The sequence below is a fragment of the Alligator sinensis genome, unplaced genomic scaffold (genome assembly GCF_000455745.1).
Source record: "Alligator sinensis unplaced genomic scaffold, ASM45574v1 scaffold832_1, whole genome shotgun sequence".
Classification (NCBI taxonomy): domain Eukaryota; kingdom Metazoa; phylum Chordata; order Crocodylia; family Alligatoridae; genus Alligator; species Alligator sinensis.
Genome location: NW_005842057.1, coordinates 795,675 through 814,733, shown reverse-complemented (window position 1 = coordinate 814,733; position 19,059 = coordinate 795,675). Strand labels below are relative to the sequence as shown.

The window sequence follows — 19,059 nt, the reverse complement described above, 5'->3', positions numbered from 1 at the left end:
CAGGAATGTGTGGAGTCAGAAAAACCTGCATGTTTCTCATTGCTGCAAAGGAACCCAGGGTGTCCTAATCTCAGACAAAAAACAGTAGTTTAAAGCAGTGTATATATCTAGGAGCAAGGAAATAAGTGAGGGATGGATAAAACCAAATCCTGGGTCTTGCCATCAGGGTTCTAATTGGATGGTCATGCTGGAGGCTTCTGATTGGCTTGAACTAGGACTGGGAGAAGGATTGTTATTATTTCAATATTTTTGGTTAGAAGTTTGATGAACTTAATTGAGAAAGATAGTTGCACAAAAATATAAGAAGTGAATAACTGCTTCTTAACATAGAAAGTCCTGTAGAAAGTTTTGTAGAAGGGCATGAGATTTTGAGATTCAACAATAAGCACTTCAGCAATTTATCTGTTTTTAAATTAGGTACAGAGCAAATTCCTCTTGGCTAGTCTTCACCCTAATTACTCTGAACGCTATTTATGTTACTAATAAACAGGATAATTATGTGGCTGGTCAGGGAACCAATTATTATTTCTTTAATTTACATGGGGGGATTACTCTAGATGTGCCCAGTATACACAGAGAACAGTCTTAGTATCTCTCAGAATCCTAATCAGTTTTCAAACCAGCTTTTGAGAATTTTTAAGGAAGAAATCAATGCCCAGAAATATAGAAACACATATTTATTGGAATAAATAAATATATTGGTTTTACTTCAAAGATGTACCTACCTAGAATTTTTTGTAAGCCCTTCCTGTTTCTGGGGTCAGCCATCTGCTGGATGGTGAATCCTCAATATAAAACACAATAGAAATCTGCTGAAAGCTGGTTTCCCTTTCCTCTATTTTAAAACAGCCTCTTCTGTATGAACCTGACTCTCCACTGCAACCATTATAATTTTTTTCCCATTTTGAACCACCCCCCTCAGCAGTTTAAGATGTCATATAATATGTCATATAAGGTATGTCACTTGATAACTTTTTATCTTCATGCACTTATTTGGCTAAAAGACATGCTAACAGATGTTCAACATTAACTCACAGAAGTTAACTTAAAATTAGCAGCCAAAACTAAAAAAAATGACCAAAAAATATTACTGAGCTTGTGGCAGCAAGAAATTTGAAAATTTTATGCCATTGTTTATACAGTAAAAAAATCTATAATGCGTATAACTTTTTTTCAAAGATTGCTTGGAGAAAAAAAATATCCTTAACAAATTAGTCCATCTCAGGAAAGGAAATACCTCAGAATTACTGACATTATTTTTATTTAAATAAACTTATCTAAAGAATAATATTTCCCTATAGAGTGTAGGGACCATGCATCTTCAACATTTCTGTTACCATTGTTCTACTTGAGGGGTCCAAACGAGACTAAAACTGTCTCGAGTGCCTGGAGATTTTCCTGGCATAGGGGGATCCTATGCCTTAAGTAGCAGAAGCCCAGTATAATTTACTCTATAACCGCTCCTTGGCTTCTTGTCCATCAGACATAGTGTATGCTGACGGACTAGAGGCTTAAGGAAGTGCGAATGTACTCTACAGCTCCTACCTGGGATAAAAACCTGTGGCCATTGCAAACTAGCATTTATTAGATTAGCATCAAGGCTCTGCTAAATTGCATTTAGGGCTGAACTAGTCTTCTGGAAGCTCTAGGGTCTTGGAGTGGTGAAGGAGTCTGTATGGTAGCTAGACGCTTGTATTGTGCACCTTGGAATATGGCCTCTAGGTATGACCAATTACTTTACTGTTTGTTTATTACAATAGCATTCTTTTAATAAGATGTTAGTCTTACATCCAAAACCATACATCCAATCATGTCTTCAAAACCACCAAGATAATTACCATTCAAGTGAACAGAAATTGCATTGTCACAGCTAAGGAAAGAAGTGGGTTGAGATGGGTCATAAACCAGTGATAACCTAAAAACTACTCATTCAGCACAGCACCTTTTAAATTAATCTTGCAACAATTTTACACTGGCTGAACCGTTTCAAATCAACTGAGTCACATTTCATTTACAATTACCTATACATAATATGAGAACAAAATGCAATCTGGTATCTCAATTTTAAAAATCAAGAATCTTGTAAATTAATTAAAACCCAGCCTAAAAAGGGGATTTAGGTGGTGTAGCAACCTTTTAGTTGGAATTAAGGGGCACCTATACAAATACCTGAAGCCTGCTCTGACGCGTTTTAATTAGAATGCGACAGCAGCCTTGGCGTCATGTGTATTCAGTGTCCCCACATTTCAAAATGGTGGTGGGGGCACTTTAACTAAAGCTAGTTAAACAAGCTTTTGTTAAAGTGTCCCATCACCATTTTGAAGCATGGAATACTGAATGCATGAGATGCTGCGGGCGTTTTAATTAGAGTGCTTCCCAAGATCAGGAGCCACTCCAATTAAAATGCTCCACCCCCACCCTGGAGTATGTGTCAAGATGCCCAAAGTGTCTTCTCCCTAACATGTGATCTAGCATAAGCTTGCCTAGGTGTTTAGGCAAATGTTAAGTGTAAGTCCATAGGCAAAAATGGACCATAGTGTTGAAAACCATAGTAACCATGGCAGTACGAATTATTTGGCATTTTGAATGAGAGATTTCTGTTAGTATCTCAATCTTCTTAAAACTCTTTGGGATTCACAAAGTAGTCATCCCTGCTCCTACAGGTCTTTGAGGGGCCTGATGCCCCAAATATATTCTGCATAGGTCTAGTTGAATGATGTGGTACACTGTCTTGCAGAAAATTTAGGTATGAGTGCCAAAGACCCCCTGCTGAAACAATGCCACTGGGCAGTCAGGAGCACAAGATTCATGCAGCCTGAAGAAGACCAAATAAAAAGTAATGTGGCTCTGTATCATAGTACGAAGGGCAGTATCCTGAAGAGTAGGCCTTTGGTTCTAGGCTGTGCTACTGACGCTGTTTATGTATTCTTTCCCAATAACCTTTTAGTGCAATATGCATCAATCATCTAAGGGCAGGAACCTGAGCTAATGGCTTGCTCATCTCCTGAGCTCATAAATCCTGTTCACTTGGTTGTCTAGAGACCCAAGCAGGACAGAGAGTGTTCTTAGCCTACTCTAAAGTGACAGCTTAGTGGTAAGGCCACTTTCCTGGGAAGAAGATGTTTGAATCTCCCTTATGTGAAGGAACCTAAAACTCAGTTCTCTTTCTTCCTGTACAAGTATTCTAAACACTAGGAACTTGGGCAAAAATGTGGCCTCCTCCTTCTCTGGTGCTATGACATATAAGTCTAAGTAGAAGTTTCACATGGTGATTCTGTATTAAGAGAAATAGGTAATGTGGGGGCTGCAGGGAGTCACTTAAAACAGGAGAGAGGTAGGATTATAGATAAACATTGATCTTCTACTCTTTTTAGTCACCTTTTGTAAATGAGCCTATGGCCTTCACTTCATAAATCAATTAGATACAAAAAATCATCTAGGACATAGGTTATAATGTGCCATAAATCCAGTCTGCCATCTGATAATCCCAGCTAACCTGTCTGCATTTTACCGGCTACATTCTACCACCAGTTCAACATTACCCTCTTCCCCCACCTCCCCCACCTGTCTCACACCTATTGTCTCCCATTCCCTCTGATCCTCACTGCCACTCATTTGTATTTTTACAGACCTGCATTTTGCATATTGGTTTCTATTCCACCATGGAGAACACATGGCAGCAGCAGACTCTCCTTATGCCTGAAGAAGGGTGTTTGTGCCTGAAAGCTTGCAAAGAACTTTTTTCCAACAATTTTGTTAGTCTGATAAAAGATATCACTTTTACCCAAATAACCTTGTCTGCCTTAATTACTGTTTGGCACTGAGGCCTAAATGTTATGCAAGATAACATGCCATATCACCTCTACTAAACCCCTTACCGAATGTGAACACTCAGTCCTTTTTTAATGGAAGATTAACCTTTTAGAAGGCTAACAACCAGGTTCATTTTTCTGATTTCAATAAGAAAATGTATTTATTTTTCATTTATTATTATTAAGGTAACTGTTATAATAATTAGGTGTTCATATAAAAACTATTTTTCATATGAGATAGAGTATGAACTTATAGACTAATCAACGTTTACATGATGATGGATTCCTCTATATCATAGGATTTAGACATTGATTTCCATAGACACTTTGAACAATAATTTCCATAAGAGTATTAAAAATCTAAAGACATTTAAAATTAATTAAAAACAATTAAATAGATGCAGTATTTAAATCATATATTACTTACCCCTGTTCTTTGAACTTCCAAGAAAATTGACCTCTGAAATGATTTCTCCCATGCTGCCAACTCATTGGCCAGCTCTACATTGAAATAATGATTCTTGCCATGTCCAACCATGACACTGAAACAGTATGGTCTCGGGTCTTCAAGATCATAGTCTTGATGAATACCTAAATATAACTTTGCTTGCAGCCAGCAATCATCAGCAAGCCAGAGCTGAAAGACAAATTTTAGTATGTGATTTTTCAACTACTAACAAATATATGATTAAGCATTGTTGTCTTCTAGTTTGAGCAAGTAACTCAGGAACAGGAAATATGGGCTTTGTTCTTAGCCCTGAGATTGAATTATTGTCAACTTGAGCCTCTCTGTATCTTAATTAACCCATCCCTAAAACTGATGTGATAATACTTATCCATCTCAGAGCCACAGTATGAGAATCATTTAGTATTTGTCCAGGCTACTGATAGCAGACTTCCTCATTTTATCATTTAATCCAATCCAGGTATTTCTGTAATTTTCAAAAACACTGGCAAGCAATGTAACCCCAGATATTAAATATGAGAAATACAATTTCTACTGAGAAGGCATGAGGACAAGGGCAAGGAACTCGTTAGGGACAGTGACCTAAAACATCCTGAAGGGCTTGTGGCATTTTAAAGCAATTCTGAGATGGTATCATTAAGTTAAAGAGTACAGTATTAGATCAGAGCTTCATAAAGCCCTTATCCATCTTCATAAGACTGGTTACCATAACTGAGTTTTTTTAGAAGCCAAGAAATGGTAAAAGGAATTCCTCAAGAAGGGCTACAAACATCCAGCTAATGAACCAAAGTTCTCAGCCTTCAAGCTGCAGAGAGAGAGAAGTACAGTACTTATTAGCTGTAGAACTGTGAATAAAGGAGAAAAATAAATACATGTTGATCATTTTCACCTTTTCTCTAGGCACCTACTTGGAAGGGTACTTACATATCTACATATTTTATTTTATAGGGACACATATGAGTTACTTTTCTAAATAACTGAAAAGACAACTTGTGAGTATTTTATTTCATGTTTGATACAAAAGCTTTGATATAAATATCTGAATTCATATAACCAGTGTTGCCACCTCATGATTTTTTGGTGTTCTTAAAGTGTACACTTTGGGAATGTGCAAAACTTAGCTCTTTCTTTTATCTATATATAAATATAGATAAAAGACAGAGCTCAGTTGTTCATATTCCTGAAGTGTAGACCTTAAGAACAATGACAAAAATCATGAGAATTGGCAATACTGTATAACTGAAAACTGGACAAGTTTTTTTAAATTAAAATATTTCATTTATTAGCTTAAAATAAACATTAGTTGTACGCTATATGCAATATGATGGACAGATGTCTTTATAAAAGCATCCTTTCACCTAAGAGATTTGAACATATCTATATGGTATAAGCCAGTTAAAGTCAGTGGAGTTTACTAGGAATAAATCCAACTAATTACTTTCCCCTTTTTAGGTTCCTGCTTAATCAAGGCACTGATTGTTTCAATTTTTCTGTTACAGAAATGTTATCCACTACCTGTTTTAAAACTTAAAAAGTCTATACACAACAAAAAAAAACCCTACACAAATGAAAATGTTTTTGGAAAAGATGCACTTTTTTTTTTTTAAAGAGCATCCATTTCAGGCAATGCATTCTGGTTTAAAAGATTGGGGGTTTTTTGTTTGTTTTTGGAAGCATGCCCAAATGGTTTTATTTATTTAGCTTTTCACTTTAAGTCCAAACATGTGAGTCCATGTACTCAGGCAGTAGCAGGAGGGATGTTTCACTGCTTATTAAGAACTTTTGTTCAATTATATTTGGTTTACATTGTGCTAACATGCTGGGAATGCCAGAGTTTGCCATCTACTTTGTGAATTAAGCCTGGGAATGGCAATAAAGCCGTTCAGAGATTCCCCAACATCTAACAAGAGTACTCTGCAACTTCATGGAGTGAAAAGAGATCCCTGCCATCATTCAGTGAATGAGTAATAGAAAGGGAATCTTATTTTCTTTTTATTTATTTTTATCAAGGAAGAGATTCATATACTAATCTTTTTAGTGAACTTAAATAACACTTAATAAAAACCTTACTGTGATCTTCATTTGATTATTAATTAATATGCATCCAGAGAAAAGCAAAACTAGATTACACAATTACTCCTAATGTCCAGCTATAGTTTACAAAATATATGACGCTTCTATAACTAAATGTCAAATATTTAAAAAAAATCTGTTTTACTAATTTGAAATCATATTAGCATTCTAGACTTCCTTATTATTCAAGACCCATCTTCAGTTTATTTTTGTTTGACATGGGGGCAAAGCTGGAAAGAACATAAAATAATTTGTAAATAGAGTCCTATTTGCTATATTCTGACATTAGTTGGAAATAAAAGACTATAATTCCCATTGCTCCACTCTCCTGGACTCCAGGTAAGTACTGTGGAGAAGACACTAGTTCCAATAGTTGGAGATGTGGATCAGGATGGACAATTTGAGACTGGATAGTCCTAGGAACAACAGCATGGCCACTAAAAGGAGGCAGAAGAACCCTGCTGGTCTGCAGGCCTTACAAAACCAGCAGGCTTCCATGGATGGACACTGCCCTGGGGCACCAATTAAGGGCACTCTTGGGTGTTGCCCTTTGGCAGGGACTAAAGACCTTTCTTTTGTTCCTTTCTTAGGGGTCTTTACAATTCGGTGTTGCATATGTTGTGAGGGAGAGGGAGAGTTAGAATTATTTTGGAGAAGCAGTGCAGCATCCTGCAGCCCCTCTGTAGGAGATAAGGTGCAAGATTGGAAGGGATATTTGGGGAGGGTGAAGGATCTCCCTTGTGACTGAGGCAAGGCTGTGGGACTGCATAGTCAGCAAGCAGGGGATGGAGTGAAAAAGAGTTTTTTGTAATCGAATGTGAGTGGTGGTTCAGAGACATGGTCAGGACTGGTGGGAGGGTTTTATTTTGTGGGGCTTTGGGCAGGGAGGCAGCATTTGAGGGGTAGGAAGGAGCAGGAGTTTTGGGGTTCTGGGGAGTTGTTTGGGGAATCCTGTCTGTGGGTTGTTTACTGTAAGCATCTTTGAGCCTTTGGGATACACTGGGATATAAATCTAATAAGAAAATAATAGAAAGCTTTATTTATATGGTTGTTACTACCACATAAGTGATATACATTAATTGTGTGTATGCAATCACCATGTAAGCAATGCAAACACTAACATACACACAAATAATTGTCAAAACACCCTTACTGTTTGGAACTATAATCTCTATAAGTGCATTTTAACTTTTGTAACGTAATATCTGTGGTTAGATGAGAAAATATATCTAGGTTTTAAAAACTAGGTACTAACTTATATTTTACTTATCCTAACAGCATTGTTGTTGGTCCTAATTTGGCCTCTGAATACACCTTTACTCACACTGCAGTTTCCATATTGCCATAAGGCTGACTCAACCTTAGACTGTAACAGAAACTTTAGACTGATCCAGATACTAAATTTTCCCCCATCTTAATTGATTTGCTAAGTTTTCTTCATTATCATTTATACTAAAGTGTCAACAGAAAAGAGGTTTAAAGTGCTGCATTTGGGCTTTTGTGTTTTAGTTAATGTATTCGCCAAGACTGACAATTAAGCATTCATTTATTAAAATGTCAAGAACATTACAGTTGAATCTTGGGTAGCTTATTTCCTACTTGTTTTTGTTAATGAAAATATAACCATGGAATTTGCTTTCAAGATGGTTGTCCTTGAAATTAACCTTGCCAGGATATGAAAGGAAGGACAGAGTATAAAATTAGCAAGTGGTAATATTCTGATGAGAAAAAAAACACACCCACATCTCTTTTAAAAGGCTTCCTGCATATCTACATCATTGTTATCCATTTTTTAGTCTCACTACTGCTTTAGAATAGGATCAAGGGATAGAATCAATAACTTGAGACACATTTTATGCTCTGTTCCATTAACAGTTCTAGTTAGATTTTGCAAGTTCTCTGATGGAGACAGCATCAGATAATCACACATCCTAACATGGCTGTGCTCTAGTAGCTCTTACTAATCTGTGATGGCCCACCTCCACATTTTCAGCCAGCCTGTTTTTTGGAGTGACAGTGAAGGAGATCTTCTCCACTCCACCCACAGAGGCAAGGGCAGAAGTATGAGTCCTATTCCCTCCCCTTAAGAATGGCAGTGAGATTGGCAATAGAGTCAAAGTTGGCAAGATTTTGCCAACCATACTTACCCAATTGGCTGGAGGGTGTCTGTATGGGTTGTTGGACCTCCCTAAAATGGTTTTGCTACCTAAAAAACTTTGTAAGATATGGGCTTTATTACAGACTGTAGTTTGCTTCAGTACATCCAGTCATTAAAATGTGAATGAATACTGCTGCAATTTAGAAATAGTTTAGACTTTTTTTAGAAACCAATCCAACTTCCACAATGAATGATATTTAAATAGGTAACTGTAATAGTCACTGCTTACAAACAGGTTTTATAACATTAGACTGTGGATTGGATCTTGATAACTCAGATTAAACTTAATTATAATTAAAAGTTGTTTCATGTTAGGAAACTATAAACTATCTTGGTTAAATAATGCAATCAGTCATTCTGAGGGAACTTACCTTGTGAACTTTAAACAGAACCTCACAGAGGTTATAGATTTTTTCAGCTCGTACCCAGTCTAGTGTGCTCACCTGCAATACCAAAAAAGTTTAAAGGGACATATTATTGTAAAGATTCAGAACACCTAAAGAAATGTCATTGATGGTTGTCCTTTTACACACGTAAATGAAAACCCCAGCCAGTTACAATTTGTGTATTACTGTAATATCAGGTATCAGATGTAATATGTGATCTATTACATCTGGTATATGTCTCTTAATGAGGCATTCACTGAATTCTTATTGAAGCTAAAATATATTACATTTTATTGCATTCCTCTAAAACCACTTTTGCACAAAGGAAACTGCTTAATCATCTCTTTAGTAAAATCAGTTACTTTGAATTTACAGTGCCCTAAGGCAAGAGGTGTCAAACATATGGCCTGCAGCCTCGGGAGCCAGTATGGCACAGAGGCTTGATTCAGGCATTGCTTGTGGCACAGGTCATTGTGGGGCAGGAGCTGCATGCAGCACCCGCATGCAGCACCCACACCAGACCAACCCTGTGCACTGGCTCTGGGGCCACTTAGGCTCAGGCCCCAGGCTATCCATGTGCACTGCAACTGGTGCACAGGGCTGTCCATTGGGGCATTGAATGGGCTGGATCTGACTGTGCTGGAGCCAGTGAGCTGGTTTGGTTCAGTGGGGCACCATGTGCAGGCAGGCATACTTGCTTCATGGTTTGTGCTGCCTGTAGCACGTGCCATGAACTGGCTCAGGGCCAGTCATGTGGGGGTGCCAGTTCCATGGGCCATAGGTGGTGCTTGTGGCATCAGGTCCAGCCCATGTGCTACCTGTGGCACAAGTCCCAGTTGAGGCTGACACATTGACTGCTTGCATGCAGTGCCCCACTGGACTGGCTTTAGCCACTGGCTCCAGCTTAGCTGGATCTGGCCCAGAGATCCTCCTCCAGCCCATAGGGCCAGATGAATTTGACACACCTGCCTTAAGGCGCACATATTTACAGTGCCTTAAGTCAAGGAACTGTGTACTGTCATCAAGGTACTTGCTTAATAGTTATAATCTAATCTCACATGCTGCCTCATTTTATAATAGGCAGGGCCATGGTTTTGGGTAACTTGCTGAATTAGAGGCATGGACAGACAAAACATTCACAATGTTGTAAGCGGTGAGGAGAGTAGACTTAGCACAGTGGGGCTAAATCTGGTGCAACCATTTAATATGTTCACTCAGGGGTGACGCTGAACTATCCTAATTTAATTCAGGAGGTGAGTTGCAGTTTAGCTTCACCTTCTGTACATTTGGAGTGCACATAGAAACCAGTTATACTTTGGGGAGGGTGGTTAGTGGGTCTTTGGGGGTGGTTGTGTCTTTAGGCATGAGGGGTGAGGAGTTAGCAGGTCTAAAAATAGCCTGGTTAGGGTGAGGTGGGGTGTAAAAATTGCAGCCTTGGGGTTGGGGAAAGCAACTGGCCTTTCCTAGTTCTTGGGGTGTGCTCTGAACTAAATTAGATCAGGCTGGGCATTTCTTTTTTGCCTGATTTAACCTCTCTGAATGTCTGTACAGATTGGAATTTAGATCAGCTTAACCCTAGATGGGTTGATTCCAAAGGTGCAGAAAGAAGTGACAATTTTTGCCTGATCTGGACCCTGAAAGTGCACTATAGCCATGACCAAACAGAAGTTTGCAGGCTACAGAGCACTTTAAAAGGGCCTGATCCCACAAAAATCTGAACCCTCATTGCATGTGGGTGTGACTGCAGTAACTTGTGTCTGAACTATCTCCCAGCCCTGGTGCTGTTTTCACAATGGGAGAAAGGAAAGGGAATGGAGGGAGCTTGGTCTCGGTTTTTTCAGCCAGTGCTGGAGGGTGGAGCAGGTGGATTGAAGCTCCCTCTCCACCCTGAAGGTGGGAGGGCTCTAACCCACTCACCCCACTCTCCAGCACCAGCTGGGGAACCCCCAGAAAGAGCTCCCTTTGCTCCATTCCCCACCTCCCATTCTGAAAACAGCACTGGGGCTGGGAGGGAGGAGGGGAGTTGCTAGGGGAGACTGGCTGCAGTCTCCTGCAAAGCACCATGACTTACAATGTGGAGCTGTTCTTCTGTCTGCACCCAGGTTCCTCTATCTGCACCTGGGAAAACCTGTTAAAACCTGGGGCTGGGCTGCCATCTGTTAAACACCTCCGCGCCTGACCACGAGCAGGCAGGAGAAAGCCACCCACAACATCCCACCCCCCAGACATGCCAGCACTCCATGGGCACATCAAAGCTGGTACCTGCAGCCCCAAGTATGGGACTGCAAGCACAGGGCTTTAAAGTGCCACAGGGGGAAATCTACCCCTTCCCTTGTAGCACTTCAGAGCCCCATAACTTCAGCCCCATGCTGCATGATTATCTCCTGGGCAGAGGTTGAGAGCCCAGAGCGCTGGTGAAACTGGGGCTTCCTGTGGCTAGAACTCCAGGATCACTGTGGTGAAAGAACCCCCACTCCAAGGTCAGAGCCCCAGCTTCAAAAGACTGCAGACCCCTATGGGTCTGCTGTTTAACAGCCTGAGAGCTGGCAGGCTAGGAGGGAAGGGGTGTTGTTAGGAGTGAGGGTGTAGCTGCCTTGCGTTGCAGCCAGTCAATGCAGCTCTGTGTACTGCCACCTGTCTCCTGGCAGGCTGAAGAGCCTGCAAAACATGGTGGGATGTGGGGTCCCCAGCCCCTTTTCTAGGTACCCTCAACAGTGTAATTCGTTTGTAAAGCAGGCAGCTGCCAGGTGGACACACACTTGTACAACCTTGAACTGGTATGGTTTTCAATTGTTTTAAAAGTTAATCTAAATTATTTAATTTCTAATGGCTCATTTGAACATGCTCAGGCAGGAATTGTGATCAGATGGGCAAAGAAGCAAAAACATTTTTATTTGTGTGCTTGCACTTAATAATGAAGCTGCTGTCCTTCCTGGCAGTAACTGCATTTGATCATGTCTTGGTTTGGTTCTTCAAGATTAAACTTTTTTCTCTCTTGCCAAATCTTCACTCTCCATCTTTAAGTTCACTCCCCTTTACCCTTAGGTTCTCTTTCACGCTGACAACGTTCCATGACTTTGAAACTGAGATACTGGGCCCAATATATACCACAAACACCACTTACATAAGTGAGAACTTTTTTTTTGTCTGTCAAAAGAAAACAAGAATACTTAAGATTATATACTGGAGTACTCTGAAAAATTGCAGTGTGCAAGGGCATCATGAGAATACCAATAACATTATGAAGGTTGAGGCAGTGAAACAAACACAATACAAAGGTGTTGTAATCCAAAAGAGCCAGATGACATTACTTATTGCTATCTCCTCATAATTATCAAAGTATTTCTAAATTAAATGTAATCTCTAGGTCACTGTTATGCTAAAATCAGTGATAGTAGGAGGGGTGAATCTAGATGTTCAGTGGTGTAGCCACAACCAGTTTTTGACCACATGGTAGGAGCAGAAGCTGGGGAGTTTAGTCCCCAAAGCAAGTAAGAATTTTACCCACTTCCCTTCCCCTCCATGCTCAGAGGCATGTCTCTTCCCCTCCCTTTCCACTTCCCCTCCCTTATCCCACCTGCCAGTGTCACTGCTCTCCCCCACATCCCAGGGACAAGGGAAGCTCCTGTACTCCTCCAGCTGGGCTGTACAGGGACTGGGCTCAGCTTGGCACAGCAGCAGTGGTGGCAGCATGTGGGTTCCTCCTCCTTGCCTTGTCTTCCAAGGTGTTCCTCACCAGATCAGGATCAGGTGCAGAAAGGGGAATGATGGTTGGGGGGAAGGGGGTGTGTGGAAATCTCCACTTGCTCCCTTCACCACAGCTCCCAGGAACGAAGCTGCCTCACTAGCAATGGGAGGAGCCACAGTGGCAGCTAGAGCAGGACAGCAGGAGAGCTGGTGCCAGCACAGTACTCCCAGGAAGCCCCAAAGTAGGTCTAGGGGCATGAAGGGGATAATCCCCTCACCCCACTCCCCTTACCGCACAAGTTTTCCCAGGCAGGGGTACAGGCAGGCCCAGAAGTGAAGGGATGGGTGACAGGGATGCCCGGTACAGTGCATCAGCCAGGACAGCTGTGGTCTGGCCCCTTTAAGGGTCAGACCACAGCTGTCCTGGCTGATGCACTGCCCACCAGAGTTCCTTAGAGGGAAAGGCCCTATTCAGGACCACTGAAGCAGGGACAGGACATCCTGAATGATTCATACCCTCAGGTCAAAAGCACCTAACCTCAGCTCACCACAGGCAATTCACCTTAATACTGGGCAGACACGTCACGGCTGGAGACCAGCAACCAATGCTGATAGGCTGGGAATAAGCAGAGGAGGACCTGAAAGGACAAAGGAAGTGGTGAAGGGAGGAACCCTACACTGGAGAGAGGTGGTGGCAGGGGGTGAGGGGCGCACCTGCCTGTATTTCTTTATTTTTGTGACTGATGGATTATGGGCAATTCCTGGAAGCTGACTGAGAAAGTACTCTGTTTAGCTCCTGTCTGTGAAGAATTAACAGCAGGAGCATTTAATCAATCCAGAGGCAGGGGTCAGAGGACCCCCTGTTACAGGCCCCAGAGGCCTCGCTCCAGGCCATAGCTGATTATTTTTGGACTGGTAAAAAGACAGCCCATACGGCAAAGCTGGCTTCCTTCTCTGGGATGGAATTCGACCTTAATACTATCAGATAACGGTAGGCAAACATCCCAAGAAGGTGGGGTACTCCCTAGCAGTGTGCACAGTGCTGGTCAAGCCACAAAAAAAGGGGCATGGCCACAGCGACCCCATCTGTCTGCTTCCTCTGCTGCTGTCCCAGGCTGCCTGTAGCCCCCATGCAGCTCTGCTAGAGCAAGCTTAATTGTTTAGGGAAAGTTAGTAACCTATAAATATGCATTTCATTATTGTGTAGTTAGTAAATAGTTGTACTGTATTTGGAATAATTAGGGCATTAAAGTATTCTCTTATTCCCTTTACCTTCCTGGATAATTCTTATGTTACAGAAATTTTGCAGTTTACTAAAATTAATGGAAAGTAGCAAATATTATATTTTAGTAGTGTACTTAAGAAAGTGTCACAAAAACATACAGTCAGAATGGCTTCTTTCAGGTTTGGACTTGAATACTGTCAGTCATGCAAATTCAGAATTGGATGAAAGACTACAGAAAAGGTAATAGAAATACTCCAAGTGTCAAATTGAAGATGGTGGTATTTAACCATGTGTGTTAAGTCTTCTTTTGTTTAATATTGTTATATACAACCAGAGTTATTTTAAATGTATTAGTTATATACACTAAACACTGGTATAAAGATGTCCATTGATGAATGTTTCTGGTATATAAACAATTCTCTAGCAAGCTGAATATATAAGTTCAAAGTCTGGTGTGTGCGTGCAAGCATGCATAAGTTTTTGACTAGTTTTATTAACAATTTAGAAGAGGCAGGTAAATAACATACTCGCTAAATTGAGGTAAGAAGGTGTTCTCAGCACCCATGGACAGAGATATAATATAAGAGGGCCAAGGTTTAAGAACAGGAATACAAGATAGAATTCCAAGTCCATAATGAAGCACTGAAATAAGTAACCCAAGTTTCAAAAGTGTTGACTGTTCAACAGGTTCTTCTGACTCATTTGGGTTGCTTGGTGCTCAGCACTTAAAAAAAAAAACCCCAAAACAAAACAGGCCACTTATTTCAGTGCATCTACCTTTAGTTTTCTAGAATTAAAAATCTAAGCCAAGGTGTCACAGTGCAGGGTCCCCAGGGCTGGCCTTGATGCCTCTAGCGCTCCTTGACTGTATCAGCTTGGCCCTGCGGGCGCCTTCTAGTCTCATCTGCCACGTCTTATTGGTTAAGGCAATAGATAGGGAGGCTGCCCTCAAATTGCTACGCAGTCATGATCCTGATGGACCCCACTAAACCCAGTGCATTCTTAGACCCCTTGCTGTGTCCTGCTCTAAGTATGTGCCTTGTGAGACACCAAGCTTTATAGGCTAGATCTGTGGCTCCAAAACTGCCCCTTTACCACACCCCATGTCTCACAGATGGGATTTAAATGTTGTCTCTTTTAGTGAGGCCTCAGTCTAGTTTGGCCTCTTGTTGTCACTGAGCCCTTAGCCCCAGTAACCCTGGTGCTAGGGTCTCTTCACCCCCTGTAGCGGCACTCTCTATGAGGCTTCCTTTTCCCCCCCAGTTAGCCTCAGCCTAGTCTACCAGTATAAAAGACAGCAGAAAAACAAGCCTCTGGGCTATAACATAATAGAAACAATGCAATCCACACCCTGCCTCTTTAAAAAGACAAATTTCTCCTCAAGCACTGAGTGCCTTCCAGTCCTGGGTACCTTATGGGCTGCTGGAGCCCCATTAGTCATATAAGCAGCAGTTTCTCCCCTGCAGGATCTCCTTTCCCTGAACAGCTGCTAGAGGACTAGCTCCTGCCAGCCCTGGGGCTTATATATGCCCAGGGCCCTGTCTCCTTCCTGTCAGCTGACTGGGTGCAGGTGCCAACTAATGCTTTCATTAGCCTGCTGCCAAGGCACCAGCAGCTGTGGAGCTACAGGGCTCTCTAGCTAAGCTGCCTCTGCTCTTAAAGGAGCAGGGACACCTTAGTGCCTGTGACACAAGGGATCCAAGCATGGGCAACTGGTGCATCTGAAGTCTGGGGGGCAACAGCAGCCAATCGCTGACCAGGGGGATCTCCCAGAGGCTGATAGCCAACCGGGGGGGAGGGGTCTCTGAACAGCCAATTGCCAACATGTCCCCCGCCCAGTACCCTCTCTGCATGTCGCCTATGGATCCAAGCTTCAATTTGGCAGTGTAACCCCTTCCAAACATCACTCCCATGCCAGGCCTGGCCACTGCTGCCCTGTATTCAGAGACAGTAGCTGAATAAGCTCCCTCTTGCTGGCAGGGAGCTGTCTCTGAGCACAGGGCAGCAGCGGCCAGGCTGGGCAAACCTGGCTGCAGTGCGAGCGGCCCCTCTGTGCTTGGACCAAACCCCTCCTGGCAGGAAGGGGCTTATTCAGCTGCTGGCCGCAGGGTCTGCCCAGTTGGGCCACAGGAAATAATGCGGGCTGAATAAGCCTCCTCAGTGGCTTGCCCCAGCACAGAATGAGCAGCAGGGGCTGGCCCTGCCCCCTCCCAGCAGCTGGAGTGGTGAGTGCCCAATGGGCTGGAGTGCATCACAGCTTCCCAGTGGAGACTGCGCTGTGGGGCTGCCAGAGAGGCTGTGGAGTGCGGTGGCATGGCAGGGGCTTGCAGGGCTCTGGTCTGCTTCACACCCCGGCACTGCATTTAGACTTGGAGACTTAGGAGACCAAAAAAGAGATGGGAAAAAGTCAGGTCAAGATGGCCCAGGAACAACAAGAAACCAAGCTTGGGAAATAAAAGATTGTGGTGCTTAAGCTAGAAGCTGCAACTATAAATAGTGTAAATATTACTTAGAAAAATAGAACTGCTTAGAAAAATAAACTAGGGTAACAACAGTGCCTAACAACTGCCTAGCAATGGGGACATTATGCCAAGTCATAAAAGAAATAGCAAAGGACAACAAAGTTGTCACTCTGCTAGCCTGTGCCCCAAGAAACATCAGGTGATCAGTGCAGACATGGGAACCCAGGAGCCTCACACCAGCATGGCCAGCTGATTGAGAACTCTCATTAAATACATCCAAGATTGTTGCAGCATGGTGAGATTCACTTTAATAAGTGTAGTATTGCTACTTTAGCCATGTGTGTAGCCAAGAAAGTTTTGTTTGATCTTTTAATTGGAGAGGTGTAATCCATGTAACCTCCCTGGCCCACTCCCACCTCTGAGGTTATTGAGTTCTACCCCAACAAGGAGGACAATCAATGCCCCCTCCTCCCTTAACCAAATCCTAATGGTACCACTGATTGTAGTGAGGGTATCCCATTGCCTACTGTGTTGCACTAGTTGCTGGTGATTTATTAGTCCAAGTAACTTAAGTAAAAACATGCCATAAACATTCTCTTTCTTTTGTACCCACACAGAAATATACAAAATGAGGAACTATTTATGTGGGAATGATAAGAGGAAACAGATACTAGAGAAAGAAAGTACAAAAGTGGCTTTTCTTAAAAGGATAGTCAAAATTAACCAGTACTTTAAGGCTAAGTACAGAGGTGCAAAAACCCAAGGCAAACATGATTCAATCTTTACATTTTTTTCTAAGCTGCTTAGATTGAATCAGTAACAAATTAAAATGATGTTCACTGTTTGGGTGGCCTAAACAAGCTGAAGTCTACACTGGCAGATGGCCGAGGAGGGGGCAGAGCTAAGATGATCCCAGCCTGGCTTCGAGCTGCAGGGAGATGAAAAGCCACAGGTGGGTGCTTTCTCCTTGCACCAGGCAGGTGCCAGCTTGAAGGGCCTGAGCCAGGCTGCGGGGAGGGGGTCCCATTCTCCTTCCTCTTTTGGAGGTGACAGCTGGGGAAGGAGCGGAGCTGAAGGATTCCAGATGGACTTGAGCTGTGAGAGGGGAGGGTGAAAAGCCCCCCAGTGGGTGCTTTCCCCTCCATGCATGGCAGTGTCAGCTGGGGGGAGGGGGGCAGTGGGAGGGTCCCATCCCTGAATCCCCCTCTGCGCCCATTCCACCCCTCATGGAGGCAGTGGTCTAAGGAAGGGGTGGGGGGGCTGGGGTCATCCCAGCCCAGCTAGAGCTACAAGGGGCCAAAAAGCCCACCATGGATGCTTTTCCCACCTACACTGGGCAGACCTTGGCTGGGAAGGTGTTCCCATCCTGCCTTTTCATAGATTTCATAGACATTAGGGCTTGAAGGGACCTCGGAAGATCATCGAGTCCAGCCCCCTGCCCAAAGATAAAGATCCCAGCAAGATAAGCATCCAATTTACTCTTGAAGGTGTTAAATGTAGGTGCTTGAACCACCTCTGATGGCAGGCTATTCCAGACCTTGGGGGCTGAGATAGTAAATAAATTCTTCCTTACGTCCAGTCTGAAATGGTCTTGCAGTAGTTTATAATCGTTTCACCTCATCATCCCTTGGGGCGCTCTGGTGAACAAATGTTCCCTGAGATACTGATGGTCCCCCTGATAAACTTATAGGTGACTAACAGATCAACCCTGAGCCTGCGCCTTTTCAGGGTAAAGAGCCCCATAGCTCTCAGCTTGTCATCGTAAGTTCTGTTTCCCTGACCCCTGATCATGCGCATGGCTCTTCTCTGGACTCTCTCAAGCTTCTCTACATGCTTTTTGAATTGTGGGGCCCAAAACTGGATGCAGTACTTCAGCTGCAACCTCACCAAGGCTGAGTACAAGGGGAGAATGATGTCCTGGGATTTGCTTAAGAAGCATCTATGGATGCAAGCCAGCATTTTAGTTGCTTTACTAGTCTCAGCATCGCATTGAAGGCTCATGTTCATCTTGTGGTCAATGATGACCCCCAAGTCTCTTTCTTCCATAGTACTAGCCAGCATAGCACTGCTGAGCCTATAAGGATGCTGCAGGTTTTTCCTCCCAAGGTGGAAAACCTTGCATTTTTCAGTGTTAAACACCATTAGGTTCTCGCCCGCCCATTTGCTGAGCCTGTCCAAGTCAGCCTGAATCACCCTCCTGTCTTCAGGTGTGGATGCTTTGCCCCAAAGTTTGGTGTCATCAGCGAACTTGGCCAATCTGCTTCTGACTCCAATGTCCACATCATTAATGAAGACATTGAACAATATGGGTCCAAAGACAGAGCCTTGGCGGACCCCACTGGTCACAGGGCACCATGATGATTGACTTCCGTCAACCATCACCCTTTGGGTCCGACCACAGAGCAAATTCCCCAGCCAGTGGATCATGGTGGATCGAAGGCCACAGTTGGCCAGTTTTGCCAAAAGGTGATCATGGGATACCAGATTGAAGGCTTTTTTTTAAAGTCAAGATATATGACATCAATCTCTTCTCTCTTGTCCAGGTGATAGGTCACCTGGTCATAAAAGGAAATGAGATTGGTCAAGCAAGACCTACCCACAACAAACCCATGCTGGCTATCCCTCAGGATGTTGGTGTTGGCCAGTCCATTAAGGATGGCCTCTTTAATAAAAATTTCTAAGATTTTCCCCAGGATAGAAGTCAGGCTGATGGGCCTACAGTTTTCCGGATCCACTTTCCTCCCTTTCTTGAAGATAGGCACCACATTGGCCTTCTTCCAGTCTTCGGGC

At 42.9% G+C, this 19,059-nt stretch overlaps 1 protein-coding gene and 1 long non-coding RNA gene across 2 annotated transcripts in view; both read right to left on the bottom strand.

Moving 5' to 3' along the window:
- SNTG2 (syntrophin gamma 2) overlaps positions 1–19,059 on the bottom strand; it is a 462,462-nt gene that overhangs the window by 61,466 nt on the left and 381,937 nt on the right. The window contains exons 15-16 of the mRNA XM_025203382.1: positions 8,881–8,952; positions 4,240–4,449 (exon numbers count right to left, since the gene is read on the bottom strand). Coding sequence (XP_025059167.1) covers positions 4,240–4,449; positions 8,881–8,952 — 282 coding nt within the window. The remainder of the gene's footprint in view (positions 1–4,239; positions 4,450–8,880; positions 8,953–19,059) is intronic.
- LOC102373815 lies at positions 11,768–15,294 on the bottom strand. Its single transcript, XR_323755.3, has 3 exons — positions 15,219–15,294; positions 13,145–13,220; positions 11,768–12,042 (listed from the first exon to the last, which is right to left on the bottom strand). It is a non-coding gene; the product is annotated as an uncharacterized LOC102373815 (long non-coding RNA).